The 26,912-nt window shown below is 45.6% G+C and overlaps 1 protein-coding gene across 2 annotated transcripts in view; it reads right to left on the bottom strand.

The window, feature by feature from the left end:
• The window catches only part of Hunk (hormonally up-regulated Neu-associated kinase), a 100,698-nt gene that overhangs the window by 12,561 nt on the left and 61,225 nt on the right, over positions 1-26,912 (bottom strand). For both annotated transcript variants that reach the window (XM_046439102.2, XM_046439103.2), the window contains exons 5-8: positions 20,679-20,806; positions 12,298-12,433; positions 7,049-7,211; positions 3,061-3,144 (exon numbers count right to left, since the gene is read on the bottom strand). In XM_046439102.2, the coding sequence (XP_046295058.1) occupies positions 3,061-3,144; positions 7,049-7,211; positions 12,298-12,433; positions 20,679-20,806 (511 nt within the window). The remainder of the gene's footprint in view (positions 1-3,060; positions 3,145-7,048; positions 7,212-12,297; positions 12,434-20,678; positions 20,807-26,912) is intronic.

Below are 26,912 nucleotides of genomic sequence, written 5' to 3'. Positions count from 1 at the left end.
CATGCAGGGTCACCTCTCCTCCTGGGCCAGCCAATGGCAACTAACTGGTGGCTTTACCGGGAAGGCTGGGTCCTCTCAGACCTTCTGAATGCTTTTTCTAACAAGCCCCATTCCACTTTCTAGGCTCCAACCGAGACAAGTTGTGCCATCTAGTAATAGCCTGTAATCTAATTAGCAGAAGTATCGCTGCCGTTTGGAGAAAACAAATGGATCATAGAAAATTGAAATGCCGTTTGCCCATTAGTGTTCCTATTTAAATCCTAACCGTTCAATATTTCAACAAATGTTTAAAACGTTCAGCATGTGTCTCTGGGCCAAGTGAACTAATCACCAGAGAAAAAGGATCTGAATGAAAGAAGGGGCCATTTCCCATCAGGATTCTGGCACTTTCAGAGAAACGCTGGGGCTGAGGATCGCGCCAAGGGCGTCAGCAAGGAGACTCGGGGCTGCTCAGGACACGTAGATTGGGCACTTGCTGCAGCTAAGTTTGCATTATTATTTGAATTAAACACAAACCAACAGGCAGGGAAGCTTACCAGTTAATTCTGCATCCCCTGGACTCCAGCTTGAGTGCCACGCTCAGTGAGGGTGACCAGGAGAGGCCCCACCCTGCCTCAAGACATGGCCATCTGGTGGTGATAATGCCTCATGGGCCACACCTTCCCCCTCACTTTAATCCCCGGGGTGTCCCACCTGAAACCTTCCACCTTCTCCAGCTGCTTCCCCAGTCCTATCCATTTCCCAAGACTTGGGGCAAGGCTCACTGGATTCTCTGATCTATTCATTTATCAAGTATTTATTGAGCACCTACTAGATGCCAGGCATCATGTAGATGCCAGAGATACTGACCTGATCCTTGTTTTATGGAACTCAGTCCAGTGTGGGACAGAGACATTGACCAAATAATCCCCAAACAAATGAAAAACTGCTCATGTGAACAGCCAAATGCAGAATGTGGAGTGACAGCAGCCGAGGAGTGTGGACAGAGATCTGGGGAAGGCAGGGGTCCGTGGGGAGCTGAACTCATGTTGGGGTCTGAGGATACATGGACGCTGGCTGGGAAAGAGGGGTGGGGAGAAACTTCCGGAAGAAGGGAACAGTATGTGCACAGCCCTGGCGGGCAGAGGAGGCACAGCAAGCCTGAAGGGCCAGGGCGGCAGGCACAGAGCAAGCAGCAGGGCTGGGCACGCGCAGGGCATGGGGCTGGGACAGCAGGCAGAAGCTGACCCACACAGATGGCCCCAGCAAGGGAGAAGGAGAAGGACCTCCCTCGGCCTTCAAGCAGGGGGTGACATGATTGACATGATGCCAGCAGAGGGTGAAAGCTCTCTCTGGCTGCTGTGTGGGTAAGAGGGTGGGGGGCAGCCATCGGGGAACCCAGGGAACAAGGGATGAGACTGCAGCGGGGCAGGGCAGAGCTGGGACCAGGCGGGGGACAGGGACAAGAAAGCAGAGGAGAGACTTAGGAGCCCAGTCAGCCGAGGGGCTAGCTCTGGGGATAAGGAAAAGAAGAGAAAGCTTCAAGAAGGACTCTCAGGTTTCTGTCCCGTGTCCCTGGGGAGGACAGGGCTGCCGTGAGGACGCGTGGGAGGACAGCTTGCTTCTGGGCACGCTAGATCTGAGACATCTTCACTCAGGCAAGAGAGGTCACATGTGGTAGGAACTGGCCAGGGGGCTGGGCTCGGGTCCCCACACGCCCCTGCTCGCCTGCTTTCCGCCCGACGGCCACGTGGCAGCTGGTGGCTCAGCCCCTGCCAGGCAGGACCCACCCTCCAGAAGCTCCTCTCCACCACGTTGTCCTGTGCCCCACAGCTGGTCTCAGATGAAGAGGCATCAGCCCAGGGACAAGGCTTGCCCCAGCTCCGCCTCCGGCCCTGCAAGTCCTTCCACCCCTAACCCACGCCATCACTCTCCTCCTCCTCCACTTCCACAGGGCGGGCCATCCCAACACCCTAGGACGTTAACTGCCCGGCCAGCTCTGCTCAGGTCTGCATGCCACGGTCTCTCTGGCATGGGTCCCCCCTGCCTCTCCTCCCTGGCCGTTCCTCGTTACCGTCTTTGCCCCTTCCCTCTGCCCCTCACTCTCTAGAGGAAGGGCAGCCATGCTATCGCCCCTCGCCCGGCGCCTGGGGATGAGCCCTGTCCCGAGCTCCCACCAATTCACACAGGATCGTCTCGTCCCGGGCACAGCTAGACCCAGTGAACCCCAGAGAGAATCCTTCGCAGGCGGTGTGCGGGACTCGGGGGACCAGGAAAACTTCACACAGAGGAAGGGCAAGGAAGATCCCTTTTTGATGTCTCCTCCCATGAGGGAATTCCTGAGTGTCCCAGGGCAGGTTCCTGTGACGGGGACACAGGGGACATGGCAGAGGTTTCAGAGAGAGAGAGTGCGAGTGGGTTCCCTGGGAAAAAACTGAGAAAGAAGAGCCCACTTGACGGAGACAAGAGGGAGGCCCATGCTCCTGGCCTTGGGTCTGGGATCCCCAGGCCCAATCTTACAAACGTGTGCGTGGGGTTGAGGTTGTGACCTTTTGCCGTGGGACACTGATTTTTACTCTGAAATTAACCGTTGGTGTTTCCCCTCAGGTATGTTCTACACGGCATCAAGGCACCACAGAGCTGACGGGACAAGCTTGCTGTCCTCCGGAACGTTCCCTGCTCCTCATCTTGCTCTCTCCTGGCATCCAGCTGAATTTTGGGCACCTTTTTGTTTGTTTGTTTGTTTGTGTTTTCCTTTTGGATCGATGACAAGGGTTTCCAACCTTGACTGCTCATCGGAATCATTCAGGGAGCTTTAAAATATATCGACCCAAGATTAGATATAATTCTCTGCAGCGGGGCCTGGGCACCCGGATGTTTAAATGCTCCCTGTGACTCTGACGTGTGGCCACAGGGAGGACTGCAGCACGGGGACTGGGCCGTGGTGCTCCAGCAAACGAATTCCCAAGGGCTCAGTGACAAGGTGTCTGTCTCTTGGTACCTCTTGTCCCACAGTAACCAGCTTCCTGTCCACCCTCCCCTCTCCCTCAGAGCGTCTGGGCTTGCTTCTGGGCCACTCACCTCATACGGCTCCTTGGGGCCCCTGCACTTCTCTATCTGGTAGAGCTGGGTCTTGTAGCACACACTGTCCTGGACGTCGGACTTCTACCAACAGAGGGAAGAAAAGCAGAGCTTAAGTCTGAGAAATGGAAACGTCCATTAAGCAGTCATTCATTTTTAAACCAGAGCTTGTCTGGGACAGGGCCAAGAATGGTTGGTAAGTCACGGCAAGGTGCAGTCTCATCTGAGGAGGAAGCATGGAGGGGACTGGACTCAGAGTCTGGCGGCTGTTTTTATTATGGGCTCTGAAGCAAAGGGCCGGTGACCCTCCAGTCACTACCCACTGCTGGGCTTGGGTTCTTTCATCTGAGTAACAGCAATTGCTCTAGGCTGGAAAGCAGAAGCCAAACGGGTGAGCAGGCAAAACAACTTATCTTTTGGAAAGCATTGAATGGGGTCTAAATCTCACTTGTCTGCTTACTTTAGCACAGCATATCCCTCCAAAGGGAAGCCACCGCGATTCATCCTGTGCCTTAAGGAAGAAGATGGATAACTGCACCTAAGATGATAAAGGTGGAATTTTGTCTGGAGACAGAGAAAATGAAGTGACTAATTAACTAATCAATCAATCAATATGAAAGTGGAGAAGGCAGAAGAATGATGGCATGGATTAGGGGTGGGAAGACAATCAAGAGTGCCCTTACAGACTCTCTAGCTTCCTCGTTTTAAAAAGAGGAAGCCAAGAGAAAATAAAGAAAAGGCAAAATAATTAAGGTATCATATTCTACTTTTTTAGTCCAGTGGATTAGATTTAAAAAATTATATGTGGGTGGTTAGTAATTGGCTGATAAGGTTAGTAACCAGGATGGTGCGTACGGTGCAATTAAATTAGCCACCTCTGGAAATCTCCGAGCAGGCCAGCCGTAGTTGTCTGTGGAGATTAATTCACTTTGGATTAAAAACAGCCACTTGACTACAGTTTGGATTATCAGACCAGGCATGCCCTACAACTGAAGGGTTAAATGTGAAACCAACACAAAAAAATGAAAACCTTCTCCTGTTTGAACTGTCAGCTGAGTTTCCAGGGAATGTTCTCAGCAGACAAAACCATGCCCAGCAACACCTGACACTCCAAGTCTAGACAAAGCAGAGGGACAGACGCGTAGCAAAAAGCTAAACACCCAAACGAATCAAGGGCTTTCAGCAAAACAGCTTTCTTGATTCAGATGGACCATGTAATTGTTTCACAAGTGCACAAATGACCAAATTTTTTTTTATCTGAAAATGTGAAAGTAGCCACAGGAAACTATTTTAAAAATGAACACCTCTCCCATCTTACTTGGTAAAGCACTCAAAAACCAGAATGTTTGGATCTGTTAACTTAGGAAAGCAGCAGTCATCCCGTAAAAGATGAAATCATGAACCTTATAACATGGCTAGTTTCATGAAAATACTTCTTGATTTTTGAATAACACTGTCTCTTAAAAAAGAAAATCAGTGTGTTAACTCTTCTCTTACTTGAGAACCATTTGAAAACTTCTGCCCTCTCTAGCATGGTGGTCTCCAAAGAGTATTACTGTGAGCCCTTAGGAGAGGAAAAAGTATACAGAGGGACGTAGATAATATGCACATTCAGCCATCAATCATAAGCAAGGACCACTGTACTAATATATCATCTGCATTATGAAATATGCAATAGGAATTTAAAAGGATAAGATAAAAGAAATTTGGAGCATATGATTCAGCTTCAGGCCCGTGTCTTTTAAATTGCTCATGATGACACTAGAGGAACACTGTGTGGTACAGAGATCTTTTTAATCTCTCCTTATCACCTAGTAAAATCCTAAATATAAAATAATAAACTATGGTATGACCTGTGAAAATTCATGTGCTAAAAGTTTGTTTCCCCACGTGGTTAAGTTAAGAGGTGGTGGAACCTTAAAGAGGCAGGGCCTAATGCAAGATAATTAGGTCACTGGAGACTCTATCTTATGGAGTGAGGCAGTACTCTAGGAGCAGGCAGTTACAAAGTGAGGCCACCCAACACACTTGGCTTTTATCCATGTGGTCACTTCTCTTTCCTATTCTCTGCCATATTGTGATACAGCCAGGGAGTCCTTACCAGAGACCAAGCAGATGGAGCTGCCTAATCTTGAACATTGAGCTTCCAAAACCATGAACTAAATAAACACTTTTTCTTTATAAAGTACCCAGCCTCGGGTAGTTTGTCACAGCAACAGAAAATGGACTGATACATGCACTATGTGTCAAAAGTCCTGTTTTTCTGGGTTTGACACCTCTCCTACAGTAGTTTTCCTATGAGTGATGCAACAACACTGAAATGCAACCTCAAAGCTACAAATCTATTCCCAGTGGAATAGATTCTCTGCTTACACAGAGCATATTTTACACCCATAAAACATCGTTCTCATTTTGAAATGCCTTTCACTGTAGAGAATGTTTCTTCTCTTTCTTTTGGTGGTTCATTAAAAAAAAAAAAATCCGTGGATAATTCCCTACGGAAGAAAAATCTAGCAACTATCTGAAGCTGAATCAGCTTGGAAACATCTGTACTTTCATCCAACTGTTCAACAAACCTTCCATAGAGCTCCTTCATATATCAAGCCATGTTTTCTAGCCATCTCCCAAATCTATCCGCTAATGAGACAAACTGACCCTCTTGCCTTATGGATAGTATTTTGGTCATTTGTGCCATGGCAGGGAGAATATGGATTCCCCAGCTGCAGATGGATTTTAATCTTTTGCTCTAATATTCAAAAAGGTTTCTAAACCTTGGAAGAATTTTGTGACATATTGGGCTATCATGTGACTTTCAATAGCACTGAGAAAGCTCTAAAAGTTTATTCTTACCATCTAGATTCTAAATGATGTCCCAACAGAGACAACTGCACTCTATCAGATCTCCAGGTGCCACATACACAGGATCAAGGTTATCCTTCATGAAAGCAAATATTCCATCAAATCTTAGATGGGCTTCCTACCAATTCTGAATTTCTTTACTGACCTCCTGTTAGATCTGGTCTTCACTAACCCAGCTGAATAGAAGCAGGGATAGTCTGGTATAGGATCTTTATTGTCTTAGATCCATTTTAGGTGTAGAATTAGTTTAAGTCATTGTCAACTTGGAAAGAGATGATTTAGTCAAAACTAGATGCCAAAGCACGTCAGCTCTCCTTCCCAGGCACAATATGAACTGCTTGTGGCCAGAATGGTACAGGACACCAAATGCACTTGACACATGACACCAGGCATGAACTTTCTGACACCCAGACTGCACTGAAGATAGGGGGTCAAGCTAGTGAAGCTCAATTTCATTCTTATTTTCTGGAGAAGTGTCACCACAGGCATCCCTCAGTGTCCTGGGGCAATAGGTTCCAGGACTCCCACCCCCACCCCCAGTGCATACAAAAGCTGCCAATGTTTATGTAAAACAAGGTAGAATTTGCATATAACCTATGCACACCCTCTTATTTACTTTGAATCTCTAGATTACTTGGGCTACCTACAAGATAAATGCTATGTAACTAGTTGTCATACTGTATTGTTTAGGGGAATAATGACAAGGAAAAAAATTTGTATGTGTTCAGTAGAATTTTCTCCACATACAGAGGGCTGTCATGGCTTTCTCAAATACCATGCTGTATGGATGAATGCCCAAGAGGATCCTCTCCCCAACTTTTATGACCAGAGAAGCCCTCAACAGCTCTAACCCGGGGAACCTAAATGGGGCAGAAGAAAAACAGGCAACTGAGAAGTTGAAAGAAAACAGGCTGGAACCCCTCACCATTCTGCCCAGGCTTAATTCTGCACAAGAATCTTGGAAAAACATCTCAGGTTAAAAGCGCTACCTGAGAAGCAGGGTTTGCTACCCCTTTGTCCCTCCGTCTAGAAACCCAGCTTTGCATCAGGTGAAGTTAGTAGCTGGGATCAAGTGTCAGCAACTGGGCAACGCTGGACAGAAACAAACCTCCCCCAGGGTCCCACTTACCCCTGACAAATAGCGCTCGAGTTTCTTGTTTAAGAGGAAGTAGATGGCGAGGATGTGGCAGGCACGGTTGGACAGCACCGTGTTGATCACGTCACTGTTCTTGTAGCCCAGCTTCTCCGTCATGTGCAGCACCACGCTGGGGCTCAGGTCCTCCAGAGAAATCCTGCGAGGCACAGACACAAGCGGTCACCTCTCCACAGCGTGGCTCACAAACATGGCGGCACCGCAAGCCCCAAAGGCCCCCTGTGGACAATCAGGTCTATTCGTTCATTCATCCACCTGACTGTGAAAATTTCCATGCATCCAGGAAAGCGAAGGGACCAGTGTGCAGACAGCCCTCCAGATCCAGGCCTTCCCCACCCGTGAGGTTCAACCAATACAGATGGAAAATATGTTTTAAATTTCTCTGTACTGAACGTGAACCAACATTTTTCTTGTGATGATTCCCTAAACAAAGGCAATATTGTAACTATTCACATAGCATTTATGCTGTATTTGGTATTATAAGTAATCTACAGGTGTTTCAAATATATAAGAGGATGTGCATAGGTTATATACAAAAACTATAGTATCTTACTGTGCGTAGGGATTTGAGCATCTGTTGATTTTTGGTGTCCCGAGGCAGGATCCTAGAACCAGTCCCCCAGATATAGGGGGATGATCATAATTGCCTCATGTCATACCATCACTTGGATGTAACAATTACCATCTCACTACACTTGCTTCATTCACTTTTTTTTTTTTTTTGGCCAAAGTATTTTAAATCACGGGCACCATAACATTGTATTTTTAAATCCTTCAGTGTATGTCTTTGAACCTCCCCTAGAATATCCCCTATAGAATCATGCTCCCTTAGTATCATTTTAATAATTCCTTGGTATCCTCTAATACCCAAATCACATTCAAATTCTCCAACTGCCTCCCAAGTCTCTTTACAAATAAACATTTTCCATAAAATGTATTTCTTGCCCGTGGGTGGAGCCCACACTCTGGTCTTTGGGATGGGAAATAAAGGTATTCAGAAGCTGGCCCACACCAGGGTCAGGAGCCAGCGAAGGCTCACAAGTTCACAGCGGGGAACTTGGGGCTCAGCTGGGAAGTGGGGTGCTCTCAGAGGAAGACAAGCCGAAGCTTCATCACAGGCGTATTGTGAAAAACTCATTAAGTCAGAAGGCTTAAGAAATCCTGGGCATTTACTTAATCACTCATTCACTCACCCACCCACCAGATCCCTGCCTCTTGGAGCTGATGTTCCAGTGGGAGAGAGAGAATGTAACTTGATTCAGTCCTCCTGACGGTCCTGTGAGTAGATTCCATCATTATGCCCATTTTACAGAGAAGAAAACCAAAGCCCACATCAGTGAAGTAATTTTCCCAGAGTCACACAGGTGGAAAGAACAGCCCCAGAGTTATTGTTGGGAAAAGTATAAACGGCAGCCGTACCCCAGAGAAAAACCCCAACATGGCGCCAAAGGACCTCTTCTTCCTACCTTCCTCTTTTCTGCAGTGGCGCGAAAAGTTCCCGCCTGTGTGAACTCTCCCGCCGGCGCCAATTTCAAATCTCGCTGGCGGGGAACCTTACCCCCAATAAGAACTAATTCCTGGGCTCCGGAGCTGATATCTGGAAGAACTTGCCAATAAACGGGTGGCCTGCCATTTATCTAAGCCCTACCATCTCCCCCTTAGTTCTATATAAGCACACAGCTTTTTGCAATAAAATTGGAATTCTCCTGGCAAAGTGTCTTTGCGTGGGAAATTCTTTCAGTTATGACCTGGGCAGCCTGGCTGGGTCTGGTGGTCAAATCTCTACACTCACTGCCTCTCAAGGACACACAGAATGGCTATAGAGCACAAGAAATCAGGCTGAGGGTCCTAAGGCACTATGTGCAGGTAGTGTGGGGTGCATCATCCTAAATCTCTCGAGAGACACAAATAGGGCCCTCCGTGAGCAGAAGGCTAAAGCAAATGGCCGGAGAGCCCCATAACTGCCACCAGAGGGTCTGAAGACATTTCTGATGGAACCTCAGAGGAACCCCACAGTGCAACCTATAATTGTAAAAAGCAGGGGCCCCACTTGCCCAGTCCACATGGCCAGCTGGCACGGTGCGGAGGGTAAAACTGCCTCCTGACCATCATTTACCATCTGTAGGTGTGACCCACCTAAGCTCTCCTCTCACTAGATGGGAGTAGGTACTGCCTCATCCCAGACAAAAACAAAAAACAAAACAAAACAGGCCCAAAGAAAAATGAAACCCTTCTCCTCACTCCTGTTTGCTATAAAATCACAAACTCTAGGTAATGGCTAGGAGGGAAGTTGAAACGACTAGTTGTAAAAAAAAAAAAGATATTAATAACATTAGTTCAAATATATAAAACTACTTGTGGTTGGCTAAACCACTCAACACGCAGGGTGAGACTGTTTGAAAATGCAGGGTAGGGGCAGAGGGGGGTGTGGTCCTGCTCCTGGCCAATCAGATCACAGCGACACTTGCGTGGCTCTGCTCCTGGCCAATCCGACCGCATCCACACTCACACGGTCCCACCCTCTAGTCCAGCGCACGTTCCTGGGAGGTGGTGAGGCGCCACTGCCCGGGGAATGGGGGATAGTGTGGCGAGGGATGTTCTTGGGGCAGATACTCCATGGCTCCCTTTATATCAATTGTCTTCAAAAACAGGAGAGCCCTGCCAAAACAGGCTGTCAACAGTTTCTTGACTGCAAGTAATACATATTTAAAACATTTTCCAATAAATAATGTATATATTTGGCATTCTCCAATATCTGTTATTGAATTTGTATCATCTCTGAATGTTTGGATGACACAGAGAATAGCAAACCGTTCCAGAATGTGAGGTATAATTTAAACTAAGTACATCTCATTAAATCTGGTTTTATACCATTTTGGACTATTCTATATCACCCATCACCTCCTTTCCTCCCACCCATCTCCAGAGCCAAAGGAGAGGTGGGCAGCCAGGCTCCCCACAAACACGTATGGACTGATTGGCATGAACATTCATTATAAAAAAATTCACTTCCAGAGTTATTTTCCTCTTTCCTTTAAGAGATCAATTCAGAAGTCCAAATAACTTTATAGGAGAAGCTTTCACAGAAGAGTGATACAAAACCTGGGACCTTCCTTTCCTAAAGGAAAACACTGACAATGTCTAAAATAATCAAATCTGGGGCTAGGAATGTTGGGAAACTATAAACCATACTTTATAAATAGTCCTTTCTTTAATTGTATGTTCTTTCTCCTTTTATCTATGTGTTAGTAAAACAAGAAAAGTAAGTATCAAAAATATATTTTCGCCTTAAAGATAAACATTTTTCAAAATAAAGACTATAAATAACATGGACCTCCCCCAAACCGTTTGGAATTCTGGCTTCCTGTCTTAAAACTTGAGCACTGATTTGACTCTAGTATAGGATGAGTAATGGGCCTTACATAAACAGAAGACACTGAGCTGTGGGGGCAGGGGGTGGTTTATATATGAGATCTTAACCATGTTTACAACCTACCTAACCAATTACATGTTCCATCTCTGTGTTTCTGACCAAGTTCAAATGAAAAAAAAAAATTAAAAATATCAATCTGGCAAAACCAGTATAGGAACTTGAACTTAAGTTTTAATCTACCAAATCCTGTTTGCAAATGTGAGAAAGCTCCAAAATAAGACACCACATCATGACTCTCTGTCAACAAAGATGTGGCCAACAAGGAGGAGGCTGGCTGGATTTCTAATACCAGCCCCACCCCTTCCACAGCTGAGGAGCTGGTGGATGGATTATGCTCATTTAGGTGGTGATTACATTAGCTTAATGGCTCATCTGGCTGCCACCAATGCCCCCTCCTTTAACAGAAAGCACACCTGAGTGCTGCTATCCATTGGTAATGAGGCCCGGCCCCTCAGCTCTGCTTTCTGTCTCACGTTAGGGTAATATTTCTGGTGTGTGTTTCAGATACTGGCCCAAATTGAGCAGGTGTTGGAAAACAGCAATCTATTTTCAGGTTCCCTTGGTAACCTAAGTAATCTAGACTTTGTCTAAATTACCGCCCATGAGCCAAATGCTAGAATTCTAGATGGCAACTGTGCAAAACCACCTCCTCCCTGACCACAGCAAGTGTAAGTTTGGCCAAGTAGTGTGGACAAAGTGGTGTGAAGGGGTCCACCCGCCCCCCTTCAGTTCTTCTAGACCTACTCAGCATTTCAGCTCTGATAAGACCTGAGGCGTGTTTTCAGAATTTTCTAGGCGTTTTGGAACTATGACCACAGAGGACACCTCCTTCCCTGCCCTGCCAGTCCCCCCCTCGATCAGCGGTCCTCTGGTCCCCATGCAAGTGTGGTCAAATGTGCAGGCCTCCCTAGGTCTGAAAGAAGAAGAAGAGCGGTTCTCAGACCTGCAAGGTGTCGGGCCGGGTGGTCTCCAGGTCTGCTCTAAAGTAGCCGAGATGAGGGTCCCCTCCCTCCCTTGCTCACATTGGTTAATACTATGTCAGATGAGTAGGAAAAAAAAGTGTCAGGACATGCTTTCTTGTACTTGTTCTCAAAACTGTAGTCAGCACCCAGCATGGAGAAGCCTGGGCCACACAAAATGCCTCTGAGTGTTCCTGGCTGTGGATCCCTGTCCATCACTCTCCTTAATAGGCCCTCCTCATGGATACTGACAGGTCAAGCCTGACAGGAAGTCCACAGGGAAACCCCGCAGGAAGCGAGTGACCCCTACCCCCTCTTCTCCCTGCCCCCCAGTGCATTAAGGGGAGGTCTCAGGTCTGCAAGAAACATCAAGGACAAAGAGGCCTCTGAGGGGTGGTTTGAAGGAAAGTTCCCCAGGAGTCTGCCTCATGTTGGCAGGAGAGCTCGGGGGTGGATCACACAGGCTCACAGGCTCACAGACATGCACACAAACACACACACACACACACAGACCCAGGCAGACACACACACACACACACACACACAAATATACGCACGTCACAGTTTGTCTACATGGTCCCTTCATGGGAACTAAAAAGCAGCACCCCTCAGGGAAGACACAGGCCCTTAAAGAAAGGCTAGGAGGGGGGAGCACGGCCTGATTTCAGCCTCCACTTGCCCCTCTGAACAACCACCCATGCTAGCCCCGTCTTCTTCCTCTTGTGCACCGAAAACGCGGCTCTGCTTTGAATCCTGTGCGACCTGCTGTCCAGAGGACTACCCAGGGCTTGAAGGACAGGGACTTCGGAGTCCCTGTGTGTGCACTAAATTACCTGTTGGGGTAGGTGACGTTGCAGGGCACTTTGCCTGTGTAATTCTCATTGAGCCAGCGATTCGCCAGTGCTTGCTGAATATTTGGCCTCTTCACGGGGTCTGGTTCCAGGAGAGAGCGCAGGAAATTGATGGCTCCTGGAAGACATTTGGCAAAGAACATGCTAGTTACAGGCTGAACGCAGATGCAGACACCATGAGAGTCACAGCAGGAGACCCACCAGCTCGCCTGTCCCTCCCAGGCCACTGCTGCTGGGATCTTTGTCTGTGTCTCCAGGGAGAGCTTTGACTCAATCATTCACAGAGTACGAGTTCCGCCCCACCTCCCCTCTGATAAAACCCCATTCAGAAGATGGGGTTTTATTTTATTTTATTATTATTATTTTTTGGTACCAAAGATTGAACCTAGGGGCACTTTACCACTAAGCCTCATCCCCAGCCTTTTTTGTATTTTATTTAGAGACAGGGTCTCGCTAAATTACTGAGGCTGGCTTCAAATTCGTGATTCTCCTGCCTCAGCCTCCCAAGCTGCTGGGATTACATGTACACACCACTGTGCCCGACCCAGATAGGGTTTTAAACCCCATTCCTTCTCTCTCTCTCTAAAAAGGGATGCAACTGGTACATTGGTATGTGACAGCGAGAACCAGTCTGGTTTCCCTAAGTTGTGTGCTTCCCAGCACAACCAGTGATCTCTTACTGTTGTTTAGAATAAACCAAGAAAGTGTGTATTTACACACTTGAAGGACGAAAGAAAGCAAACAGAAAATGCCTGCTCTCCAGGCCAGTTACTCAACCCCAGAAGGAAGCCAGAGGGACAGGAGAGGCCTAATTAGACCCCAGACTTGGCCTTTACCATGGGGCAGGCACCCAGCTCTCAGAAGCCCAAGGAGGTTCTTTCTGGTCCTTTTTTTTTTTTAAATATTTATTTTGTAGCTATAGGTGGACACAAAATCTTTATTTTTATTTTTATGCGGTGCTGAGGATCGGTGCCTCATGCGTGGTAGGTGAGCGCTCTACCTCTGAGCCCCAGCCCCAGCCCCAGCCCAGGTCGTTTCTTTTAAACAGTTCTCCACGGCTGCTCACTTCTTCCCAGACTCTCTGAACAGATGACGCAGTACCCAGACTGGACAGAGGCCATACCCACCAAGTCAAGCTCTTCAGGCTGATGTGACACCAGAGAGCCACATGCTCTGGCTAAAGTGCTAAGTAAGCTCTGTAATGGCGACTCGCATCTTCAATTCCTAATTTGTGTACAGAGCTCCAGCAAGCACCACGCTGACCAGGCGGACTTCCTCCTTTTTGTGCATGGGCAGAGTGTATGCCAATAAAGTTTCTCCTTATGTTTTGGCCTCAAGAGTTTGCCGCAGTCACATTAGTCATGCTGAGCATGATGTGTGCGGACAGGATATGAAAAACTGTTGACAAAACTATAAAATCCCAACAACCCCTTTTCCTTCTATTGCAGGCAAAAGTCATCTTTTAAAATGCGCTGGGTCTGCCTTCGCTGAACAGTCACAGAACACCTGCTATCTGCTGAGCTCTAGAGATCAGAAGCTAGTTCATCTCCAAGCAGAGCATTTGCATCCTTGAAGATTATAACAAGGGAGATAACTACATGACATAAATATATGCATATCAAGGTCACGGACTGCAAAACCGTTCAGCTTGAAAACAGGCAGGGTGTCCACCTGTGGTCAGAGAATGCCGGGGATCACTGCAAAATGACGATGCTCTGACTTGCTTGAGTTCTGGGATTACGATATTTTCTTATTCTATATTTCTTATTTTAGGGAGCATTATTGTAATGTCTTGCAATATAAAAATAGTCTTTTATGTAGCCTTGTACATGATATCCAATTTCCAACATCCCAAATAGTAAATCCCAGAAAAATAATCTGAATTTACTTGGTCTCCAAATTTTTCTATCTTTTCCTCCAATGTTATTTTCCAGTTTTCTAAGAGGGCCCCACTTTGCAAGGAAAAGTCATTAAAAATTCTCATTTTCTTACCACCTTTATGTTTTCATTTTAATGCTGTTCTTAAAAATGTATTAAGGAATATTTAATGCCTGTAATCCCAGTGGCTTGGGAGGCTGAGGCAGGAGGATCACAAGTTCAAAGCCAGCCTCAGCAACAGCAAGGCACTAAGCGACTCAGTGAGACCCTGTCTCTAAATACAAAATAGGACTGGAGATGAGGCTCAGCAGTTGAGTGCCCCTGAGTTCAATCCCTGGTATCTCCCCCAAAATAAGGCCATCATGAGGGGCCACCTGTGATACAAGAATCAATTCAGTGGAACTCTCTCTTGCTAGGTCATGCCCCAGGTGACTCCTCCAGGGAGGGTTCCCAAGTAGCTAACAAGGTCACCAGAAGGTCATGTCCCTTTAAGAATGAAGCAGGTAAGAACATATGTTAGACACCATAATAATCACGAGGAATGTTTAATGTCATAAAGGTGACAGCTGGATCTCCAAGTAAAATGTTCCTAAAATGTTCTTCAGTGCAAACAGCTCTCTAAAAGAAGAGGTTCCTTTTTTGGGACTTTCCATCTCCCTTCCCTTAGCACCCCTCCATTGCCCAGTCATTTGGATCTTAACCAGGGGCACCTACTGGTCAAAGGATCAAGATATGGGCTTGATGAAGGGAACCGGGGAGCTGTTGAGTAGGATGACTTCTGAGACATCTCTGTTGCTTACCCTCAAAGGACCTGAACAACCCTCCCAGACTACGGCCGGGCCTTTGCAGAGTGTGATTAACCAGAAAAGCTAAGGATAAACTGGATGTGCGTGTTTGTTCTATTTTCACAACCAAGCGCTCTGCATCTTCACAAACTGCTGATGAGCCCAAGTAATTTTAGTTCAAATCTCTGCTGACGAATTTTATTCCCTTGGACGTCACAGACATTGCATTGCTATCCTAAAAGGACTTTGAGCACATCCTTCAACTTCTTTGGAGTCTGTGTTAGGTCTTGAATATCTCTAGGTCTCTGGGGCAAAAGGGATTAAAAATATTCCCCACCGTCCCAGAAAGCCACAGTGAGCCTGGCCTCACGCCACCTCTATCCCTTGTACCCTTCGTCTCTCCATTCAGGCTGGGAGAGTTGGGAAGAGCCACAGGGCTCCGTCACCCTCAACACAGCACAAGCCACATGCTGTTGTGGTGTGGAACCCTCTTTCCTTCTGGAGCCGTCACTGTGCCTAGGCAAAGGGCTGTGAGAGGGAGGAAGCCGTCAGACTCAGGAGTGACTCCAGTCGGACACAAGTGGAGCGGAGCCCCATCTCCAGGGCTGCTGCCCCCTCACCTCCCTGGAGAAGGGATTCTTTGAGTCTGACAGCCAAGTCTTCTTAGAAACCTTAACTAGCACGGGCTCACCCTCACCCATGCCAACACTTCTCCAGCTTCGCTTCGGTGATTCCATGGCACAGAACCCTCTAACTCTGAAGTGACTCTTGGGCTGTATTGTAAATGCTACCTACAGCTGGGTGCAACGATCAAAGAGGCAAAATTTCTAAGCCGTGAAAGGCAGTCACTGCTCTATCATACACAAGGGCCAATGCGTGGGAAGAGGAAGTCATCTAGAAGAGAGAACTGGAAGGGCCCAGAAGCTTGAGTGTCCACTGAGGTGACAGAAATGAGGGGCAGGTTTCATGGACTTGCAAGGATAACAATGCTGATTCGACTCAGATTTCAAAAATTCTTTAAGCTGATTCTAAAAAGATGACGAGGATAAAATAGATATGATCATTACAACTGGGAGTGACAGAACTGTCAAATTAATAAAAATGTGTGTTACCGAGGCACGATCAAATTGACGTATTTTCAATCTGGATTGACATTACTCAAAGCACAAAGACCTACAGGCACTAGATACTAGTAAATCTTAGGGAGGGGAGGCATCTTATACTCAATAAAATAAGGAAATGAAAATAGCACAATACAGTGGCAAAATCTAGAAGCCAGGCAGGCAGATGTGATCCCCCCGAGACTCGGCTTCCTCGTTGGTAAATTGAGAATGATGGTACTCACCACAGAGGTTGAGTGGGGAAAAAAATGTGAAAAACACCTATGCACGGTTATTCCATAAACAGCAACTACTCTTTTTTAGGGTAAACTGGTCTTCCTGGAAGTTACAGGTACAGGTGAGCTGGGCTGGTTGGAAGGGAAAGGAGATAAACCAGGTGGGGTGCAACGGGTTGGAAAAACAGGGACAATGAGGACAGCAGCTGATGCCCAAAGCCCGAGTCCTTCAGTCCATAAACAATAGATGATGCCCGGGGCTACCTAGCAGCTGGTGCTGGACCCTTCTGCAAAGGGCCAGTTCCCAGCCCTGAGTAGTCAAATGAATGAGCAGGCTGTCTGCCCAGGCCACACATGCACTTTAAATCCAGAGGCAGCAGCATAGAGTCCCTGAGCATCAACCGTGGGCAAACCCTACACCTGACACCTGGCGTAGAGGATTAGGCCCTGGTTGAGTTCCTTATGTATACCAATAGTTTTAAAAGCAGAAAAGGGAAACCAGACTCCTTAACTGGAAAATCAGATCTAGAAATGCAATTCATGCTTGACAAGTCAAAAAAATAAAGTCCTGTAGAAACATGAGGCTCTTTAACAGGCACGCTCACGAGCTGTGCACAGGGTCCAAGTAAAAAGCTCTCTGCTCAAAGCAGGAGCCATGTGAAGTCACAAAGTGAGACACCAATTCCAGTGACCCTGAAAGCACTTGGAAAGGTTTCAATATTTCCTCTCTGCAATTACCTCTAGAGTGTTTCTTAACATTTCAAAGTGTGCATTTTTTTACTTTTTTTTTTTTTTTTTTTTTTTTTCACTGTGCCCGGCCATTTTGTCTTTTTATTTTTTATTTATTTTTTTTTTTTAATTTTTTATTGTGGGTTGTTCAAAACATTACAAATTTCTTGACATATCATATTCCACACTTTGATTCTAGTGGGTATTTTTTTACTTTTTTAAAGAAAAATTTAATTTTCCCAATTAAAAAAAAAATACTTAGAAACCAGCCTTAGTAGGTGGGCAAGGGTATTGGGAGGGAAAACATGGCACGTCTCTGAAGTAATGAGACTGATTCTCTTGTGTTCTTAACCCACTTGCCTTTGTGTGGCTGCCCAGCCCAGGCCCATGATGAAAGTAGGCTGAACTGCCAGTCCTCCTGCCACAGCCTGTGTGTGTCTCACACTAAGGCACCTGGCAAATCTCTTTGGCTTCCCACCTTCAATACACATGGTACAGTGGCACTGTTCCACCTCATTTCCTAAGTGAAGTTATGTGCCATGCTTTAGAAAGCTAAGAGGTTTAAGTGGAAGGGACACACTGCAGGAGATTTTTATTGCTGGTGAAATACCTTTGGTGAAACACCTCTTTCCCTGCTTCCCTCTGCATGGACCAATAATCTTGGAATGGCAGCTGTTCCACTAGCCTGGGGCTATAGGAGGGCAGAGCCCTTCAATCTTTGATCCAACTCTTAACAGATATATAGCATGAGTGGAAATAAACCTTCATGATCTCAAGTCTCTAAGAACGGGAGTGGGAGATGATTGTTACTGAAGCTTAACCTGGCCTATCCTGACTAATACAGTGAGAAGGCAGCAGATCAGCAGTTCTCCATCTGCTCAGGCTCTCAGTGGGATTCAGAGTGAGCACTGCCTGCCTTTTCCAGGCATGCAGTGCAAACACATTGCTACTGTACTGTGTTATGGTCAAAGCAAGTTCCAAACCATCTGAGTCACTTCCAAATCACCCTGAGAGATGGCAACATTCGTTGACTATATAATGTTGCTATAAATGAAGGTTGCAAGAGGGAATACAAAATGGTGCAGCTACTCTGAACATGAGCGTGGCAGTTTTTTACAAAACTAAACATGTGCTTACTATCTGACTCAAAAATTTCAGTTTTAGGCATTTGCTCCAGAGAAGTGAAATCATATCCATACAAACATCTGCATGTGAATGTTTACAGCAGCTTCCCTCATAACAGCCCCAAACTGTAAATGACCCAATGGTCCTTCAGTGGGTGACTGTTACCAACCTTGATATATCTATGCCAGGGACACTACTCGGCATCAGAAAGAAACAAGGTCCTGACACATGAAACAACTTGGATGGACCTCAAAGGAATTATGCTTAGTGAACAAAAAGTGACATATGTATACACACGTACACACACACACATATACACATTCATAAACACACGCACATATATTGCATTTTTGAAATGACAAAGTGACAGATATGGAGAACAGGACAGTGGTTGGCAGGGAGAACGGGAGGGAGGGAGGAGCAGTGACTATAGAGGGACCACACCAGGGATTCTTGAGATGGAACTGTGCTGTCTCTTCACTGTGGTGGCCATAATATGAACCTACCTCTGTGATGAAATTGCATAGAACTAACTACGCACCAACACGAACATGAAAGCCTGTGAAACCTGTGGAATCTGAATAAGGCCAATAGATTTTATCAATGTTAATTTCCTGGTAGTGATATCATGCTACCACTATCCAAGGTTCTGCCATTGGAGGAAACTGAATGAAGGCTATATGAACCTCTCCGTGTTATTCTTACAATCGTGAATCTGGAATAATGCCACAAAGAAAATTTCTTTTTAAATATTCTTATTAGTTGTTGATGGACCTCTACTTTATTTATTTATTTACATGCAGGGCTGAGAATCAAACACAGTGCCTCATACCACACATGCTAGGCACACACTCTACCACTAAGCCACAAACTCAGCTCACACAAGGAAAAGTATTTTTTAGAAATCTTATTAATAAAAACTATCCCCTTTACTCTCTATCCCCTTATGCTGATTTTATGTTAAAGCACTTATGCTACCAAATATTGCAATTTAAACGTATGTGTGTGTGTGTGTGTGTGTGTGTATATATATATATATATATATATATATATATATATATATATATATATTTATTTATTTATTGCCCTTACTCATTGAAATCAGTATAAGTTCTATAAGGGCAGAGACTTTGTTTCTTGTGTTACTGGCACTTACATGCCCAGCTCACAACTGGTGCATAATACATGTTCACAAAAAAAAAGTGAATCAATGAAATATGCACTGAATGAAGGAATGAGAATTCCCCATGGTGCTCTGCAGCACTTTCCAAATTTCTGAAAGCTGTAAAAGTACACATAATCATTCCTTCACCATTTTGCACATTTTCTACCTCTAAGAGTTAACAGCTCTCAAAGCAGAAATGTTTCTTTTCGAAGACAGAACTGGACCATATCTTCCCAAGGATGGAAGGCCTCCTTTACTAGCTTGCAACCTCCAGGGATTCCACCCTGCCTCACCAAGGTGACAGTGTGGCCTGAGTTCATGATTGCATACAAGAACTCACTTCAGGGCGGGGGTGCCGCTCAGGGCTAGAGCACTCGCCTAGCCTAGACAAGGTCCTGGTTCAAGCCCCTGTATCACAAAAAAAAAAAAAAAAATCTTTTTAAAGGACCTTTGAGAACTCATTTCAGCTTTGATTCCACTGGGCAAGCATGAATTCAAGGTCAGCTTCATGGATGCTTTATAAACTCAAGAAAAAAAACAAAAACACCTAACAGTAGTAAAATAAATGCCATTTTAACCATGTATCACAGTTGAATTTTAAAAATTACTTTGTGGAGGGGGAGGGGTTGGGGGTGTCACAAGCAACCTCCCAATGAAGCTGTGTTGATTCCAAGGGAACAATTAAAGGATCACCAAAGCCAAGCTTAGGTCAGGAACTTGATACGAACTTTGAACCAAACAAAAGAACAATTTGTCCTAACTCACAGGCTCAGAAACCAAACCTTAATATGAACTGTTTACAGAAATGTGAACCAGCCAAAGTCTGAGAGTACTTTTCTAACACACCTGATGAGTCAGTCTAATGAAGTCACTGAACCCATCCACATACATTAAGAGCTTTTGAACAGGCTCAAAAACTCCCAAAACAAAACAACGTGACTGAAACCAAGAACAGACTGTGGAAAACATAATAGAAATGGGACGATGACAGACCCTCTTCTTCAAGCCAACGTGATGACATGGAGAGATTTAAAACAACGAAGCCTGAAATTATTTTCCAAGTGGAGAACAGAAGATTCTTGGATATGTGTGTCTTGTTTAGAAGGAAGGAGTTAGGGCTTTGGAATTCCAACAGAAATGGAGAGGATACAGGTGAGATGAGAAGAGGGGCTGCTCGAGAGGGGAACCCCAGCCTCCCCTGGAGACTAAACAGTGGGAAGACACTTACACTCCCCGGACAGCCATGACAGCATCCCTGCAAGACAAAATGCCGCTTCACCAATGGACCCAGGCCAGTCAGAACCAAGGTCCTGCAACCCTGAATCCAGAGCTGCAGGTGAGTTACCTGTGGAGAGCTGGGTGGGGAGGGGGTTCATCTCCTTGTCCACCATCTTCTGGTACAAAGCCCTCAGGCTGAACGGCTCCACCGTGAAAGGCAGGGTCCCCGTCAACATGGCGTACATGTTCACACCTCTGAAAAGAGACACCAAAGCGTGAGGCCAGGGTGAGGCCCCAGGTGCGGAGGACAAAGAGGACACAGGCTTAGTCCATGATGTTACTTCCATGATGTTAGTTTCTATGATGTTACTTCCACAGTTCTCTTTCCCGGTCATCTTTCTAGAACCCGCAGCACCATGTCAAAGCACCCACACTGAAGGGCTCTGGGGAGGTCAGGACTCCAGAGATGAAAAGGAGCGTAAAGAACTTCCAGATCTGCCTCCTCAGGAGGGGAAACCACATCCCTCTCTACTCTCTGACATGAATGGGTTGAGCATCCCTAATGGGAACCCCCTCCCAAATTCTCCAAACTCAGAAACTTTACCGAGCCCCAATTTGCCACCATAGTGGAAACCCTACCTCTGATCTCATGTGACAGGTCAATCAGAACACAGGTTCACTACACGTGTGGCATAGTTACCTTCAGTGGACATGAAACATCCATTCAGTGATTCGACTTGGGCCTTATCCCCCACATATCTCATTATGTACATGCAAAGATTCTAAAATCTGGAAAATATCCCAAATCCCCAAAATTCAGGTCTCAAGCATTTCAGAAGTGGTCCTGCCACGATGCAATTGTCCAAGTGTGGTTTACAAGGTGGAATCTACAAGTGGCCAGGCAGACCAAAACATCCGGGGCAAGACCTGCCTGTGAGCACCCAGATCCATAAGCTCACCAGGTTACCAACCAGGCCTTTGAAACCAGGTTAACAATCAGCCCTTGGAAAACCAGTGTGTTGCTCTTCTCTTGAATTTTTCTTTGGTTTCTCACTAGAGGAAACTCCTTTCCACCCCCATTCTTATTTTATTCCTTATTGTGAGACCCTGTCACCCAGCGCTGGCCCAAAACCTCAGCTACAGTTAAAATACCTTCTGAGTAGGCTTAACTGCTGATATCCACAGCCAATCTAGAGAATAGCAACATCTTCTCAGAGGGTTTTTATCTTCCTGATGTGCAAGCCTAATATCATTTTGATGAGATTTCCTGAAGGGGATGAAATGCCTGCCTGCCAAGAGGTCTCCACCGTTCAAAAGCACCCAGGGGAGTATGTTTTAAAAACAGGCAGTAGGATTGCCAGTCAAAACAAATCCGATGAGACTGATTGAAATTAAGACCCTTGAGGCCTAATTCCACAGAGGCGCCTCTGAATTATGGCATTCCAGATAATGACAGGTACCAGAGCCCACGGGCTCTGACTGGAAATCATTCTCAAATTTCAGACACACAAGTAAAAGGCAGTTCCTGCTCTGAACTCACAGCGGAGTGAGGGAGACAGTTACACAAATGTTCATTCCTCAAATTCCTGCCGGATGCCTCTCTGCCCACACAGGGTTATAGGTACCCAAGAAGGATGTCGCCATCTTGGATTTGGGGCTGGGGAGAAGCAGGCACTTGGATACACAAATAAATAAGCACATCCTTTCAAGTGCACAGGAAATAAGAAAATGCTGAACTGAGCTGCTTTTGAGGGCCACTAGCAGTAGTTCAAGGAAGGGAGAGGAAGGATAGACCCACAGGCACCGGAAGACAGGGAGGCCTCCAGGGTGGTGAGTACCAAGGGAATGAGCTTCTATTTGTAAATATCTCTGGCTGCTTGGAGGTGAAGAGGGGGAGAGGAATGGCATAAATCAAGAAATGGAGATGAGAACAGACAAGGCAGCCATTTACAGCAGCAATTCTCACTGTGGGTTCAACGAATCTCACTGCTCAGGATATGCACAGATGCGAAATGAACACAAATGAGGGCCAAAGTGGGGAGTAGCCCTCTCCTGTAAATGGATTAAAGGGGTTCAGAATGGGGAGCAGGAGACTGGCCGCAGAGGCAGTGAATCACCATTGATGTCAGAAGGAAAACAATGGCACAGAATAGACAGAGAAAGCAAATCAGCAGCATCTGAAGGGGACACGCAAAACCGCCATCATGGGACACCTGCTACGGTGGCCACAGAGGGAAAACAGAGGAGGCTGAGAGAGCAATTTTGGGGGTGGAGGGAAGGAGCGTTAGGGTTGGAAACACGTTCGAGAACCTACTATACAATGCTGCATTTAAGATAGGTTTAAGATAAAACCAAACACCTTTACCTTGAAGAATTTTTGGAGATTTTGGTAAGAGAAAAAACTTAGCAGAAAAATTCAAAATTTATAAATATGAAGAGGCTTTAATGGATGTAACCCTCTAGCACATCCCAGAAAGTTGATGGGAAGCACTGAACAGCCTCAAGGGCAAGCACCCACCCTCCCTAAGGCATCCTGATCCACTTAGGACAGCTCTGCAGGAGGAAGGGCTTCCAACACTAGGCCAAGGTCGACATCCCCCATCTTCAGTTCTGGAACAAGATCAGCTGCTCTTCCGTGGTCAGCACTTGACACGTTTGAAAGCTGGAATCAGGACCTCCCCACCCCAGGCCCTTTGCCTGTGCTTCATGTGCCATGGCTTAGAGTCCCATCCACAATCTGGCTCTCTGCCCTGAAAACACACCAGCTGGTTCATGTACTTAATGAATTTTAAAGTTTTCATGCTGTAGAACAAATTCCTAATCTGGCAACAGAATTTGATTGAATTGAACTTAAGGGCAAAAAATAAAAGTAAAATAGAAATGTTTTTAAAGGATTCTACCCCTGCTCACTTGCGTGCATCTCGTCTCCAACCTTCACACTAAAGCTAAAGAGGCTGGTGGTACTTAGATCAGTGTCTTATAATGTCCCACCCAAGCAGTGCTTCTGAAATTGAGGTACACAGGCATGTTCTCTGGGGTTCAACAGTTCTTATTTTGATTTTCTTTTTGATGATGTACACGCGCGCGTACACACACACACACACACACACACACAAACATTTTGTAAACCAGAACCAGGGCACCAACAGGACTATCACATAACCAAGACCCTCCCCTGTACACAGAATTTCAGTGCTGCTTTGGCAAGGCTGTTTAAAGATGCACAATTTTTACCAAAACATATCCCTTTCATGGTCACAGTCTAATGGGAACAGAGCAGAAGTGAGGCTTCTGAGCTTATATCTGTGGAAAAGATATATTTATTCCTGGCAGCTGGAATAGTGCAGTGGTTCCCAAAGGGTGTCCCCCACTTCTGCAGCATCAGCAAGAGCTTGTGGTGTAACCTCCCGAGTGCTTCTGTTGCACACTCAGGTTTGAAAGCCATCGGAAGTTGAAAAGTGGTGGAGAACTGAGGCCAGCAGGGAGACTGCACTCAACAACTCAGCACCGCGGACCATCCACCACTGCGTCTCATTAGTGTTGCTTATTTGGAAAACTTGGGGGTTCTTTTAGTCCGAGTCATATTTAACTTGTAAATTTTGGTTTGGGCAGAGGAGTTTGATTCTGGATTCATGAACTTGTAAGTAACATTTAAATAAAAATAACCTAAGTCGACAGGTGAGGTGATCAAGAACATCATTCCTTTAAAAAGAGAGTGTGCACTACTCAAAAGTTTGAAGACCTTTTATATGCCCTTTTGTCTTTAGGGGTCACGTGACTTCCTGTCATGGGTGGAGTGGATCCAACCTGCAGGATGCTGTGGCCATGGGGAGGAACCCAATTGAAGGGGTCTGGGGAGTGTATGGGGCCCGCTCTAAAGCTCCATGAAAGTTTCTTTAAGGAGACCTGGAGGTGCCAAACTGCTTGCCTCCTTGTCACTGAATGGCTTCTAAAGATGACTGAATCTCCAGTCATTGCCTACGACAGTTGTCTTTGCCTCTCTGTTGTCTGGCTTGGGCCACAGATAAAGGTGACAGATGCTGTCTCAAAAGATGGTTCCAGGGAGCTCCAACCAGGGTCCAGCAAGTGGTTTCTATAGAAACACTTGATTACCAAATTGACACCAGAATTCTACTTCTTTTAGAGGAGTCAATCATCACCAATCCTTAGAAAGAACTTTCTTATCCCAGAGTCTTTCATTTAAAATACGGGAATAACAATGGCACCTACCTCCCAGGTCAAATGGAGGTCAAACAAAGGAAACCACAGAGAGAACCAAACGCTGAGCCTGGTAAAAATTAAGTGCTCAGTACATGTGATCTGTGGCTTCATTTTTTAAAAAATCTTTTAAAAAACAACAGGAAACATTATATTTGTGTCCTGTAGCCAAATAATAATGGAAACCTACATTAGTAGTCAGAAAGCTCTACATGTCAAAAAGGAAACCACCAGACTGGGCATCAGAATTCCTCTCCCCTGGAGTTTCAAACATGTTTCATGTCTGGATGAAGAGAAATGTAGTCCCTTTGACGTTTGACAAGTGTGCAGAAATACCAAGGGGAAACATGGAATGCAGTTGATAAACCTCTGTAATCCCATGGAATTAGGAGGAGTTTCCAAACATGTTCAGAATTTCCTGACGGGTCTTTGAAATATGGCTCAGGGGCTTTCTAGGTTCTCTGTGGCAGACATGGGACTCCTAAGAATCGAAGATAGTTTTGAAGAAAGGGAATAATTAGAGACAGGAATGAGGGAGATCAACCAGCTAATACTACTAGCATGCTTCCAAGCAGAAAGAAATATGGGTGAGTCATTGTTGGATGGGAAAAAACCCAAAGGAGACTGGACAGTGGAATCCTCTGATGTTGAAGGAGAAAGAGTGAGGTTAAGGGACTGAAGGAAGGAAAGGGGCCCCATGAAGCACAAATGTGGAATATTTGAAGTTAAGTCAGAAGCTACATGGTGGTCCTGGTGTTTAGTCGAGACACAAAGACATTTCCTGAAGGAAAATCTGGGGTAAAACTGCCATCCCAGAGAGGAAAGACATAGACTCGCTGCTCCCTGGATAAGCCTCCAGAAACTGTACCAAGATGCAAGGGACAGAGCAACTGGCAGCACTGCACTGGAAGGAACAGATCCCGTGTCCCCACAGGGCACACAGAAAGGAGTCTCAACAACCACCCAGAGAGAGCTGGAGCGCAGCTAAGAGAAGCTCCCAGATACAGACACCTTGCTTCTGTGAGTCTTCCAGGAAGGAACCTCCTTGGAAAATTGAGAATATACTCCACCTGAAAGCAATATCCTTCCATTCTTCACTATCAATTTTCAATAATACAACTTTCAATTTAAGGTCTTATAAGAAGAAGAGGAACAGATCCATCTCTTTAGATAATCTCACTTTTCAATCCTGCTCCATAAATGCTCTATGGATTTTCTTGTGGGTTTCAAGACTTGTGTTTCCATTTCCTATCCCCCTTCACCTCTTCTATTTGAAATGCTCATGTGAGCTGCAAAAAGGGAGGGGAGGCTGGGGTCTTATAACTTTGGAAGCTCAAAAGCTTTCAGACTTTTTATAACTTTTAAAAGTCAAAAGCCCTGAACTTTCCAAAAGCAGCATAAGTCTCTTTCCACCTCCTTCTCCATCCGTCCTTCATTTTGAGGGAGTGTGAGGGGAGGAAAAAATCCTTCTACACCTGATTCCTGCTAATAGCTGATGGTATCTGATAGTACTTTTACCAAGCACTGAGTCTGAGGCCTGAAATAAATTCTCTCACTCTGCATCCTGGGTGTCCAGTTCTCATGGAGATGGGAGACCTGGGAACAAACAAGATGGCGCCTCTCGGTCAATGTATCTACTCAAAGACGCGGGAGCCTGGCAGAGATTTTTTTCTCACTCAGCGAAAATAAATTCAGTAATCGAAGGAGGTGACTTGGGTGTGACATGCATGACTCTCCATGAGGCACTCTGCCTTCACACAATGCTCCATCCATTCCAGAAACCCCCCAGGACAGCAAAGAGCAGCTCCAATGTATGAAAGGTTGCAGTCTCCATTCTTTGGGACAGAATTCTGACAGTCCAATGTCTTTACCCTAAGAGGCTCACAGATATTCTTAAACAAGCCTTGTCATATTCTAAACAAAAAGTTAATTTTGATTCTTTTCAACCAAAAAGTATATCTGCATTAAAATTTTTTAAATTAGCATATATACCATTCTAGAAAAAGATCAATTAGCAACAGTAAAGATTTGATGCACCAGCATAAAAATCTTGGTTTTGTGGGTAAAGTCTCAAAGTTCAATGGAGATTTTAGATTGTGTGTGTGTGTGTATGTGTGTGTGTCTGTGTGTGTTTTATTTATCC

This window comes from Marmota monax, unplaced genomic scaffold, assembly GCF_021218885.2.
Source record: "Marmota monax isolate L192 unplaced genomic scaffold, Marmota_monax_Labrador192_F-V1.1 WCK01_AAM20220418_F8-fsc00125, whole genome shotgun sequence".
Taxonomy (NCBI): domain Eukaryota; kingdom Metazoa; phylum Chordata; class Mammalia; order Rodentia; family Sciuridae; genus Marmota; species Marmota monax.
This window is presented reverse-complemented; position numbering and strand designations above follow the sequence as displayed.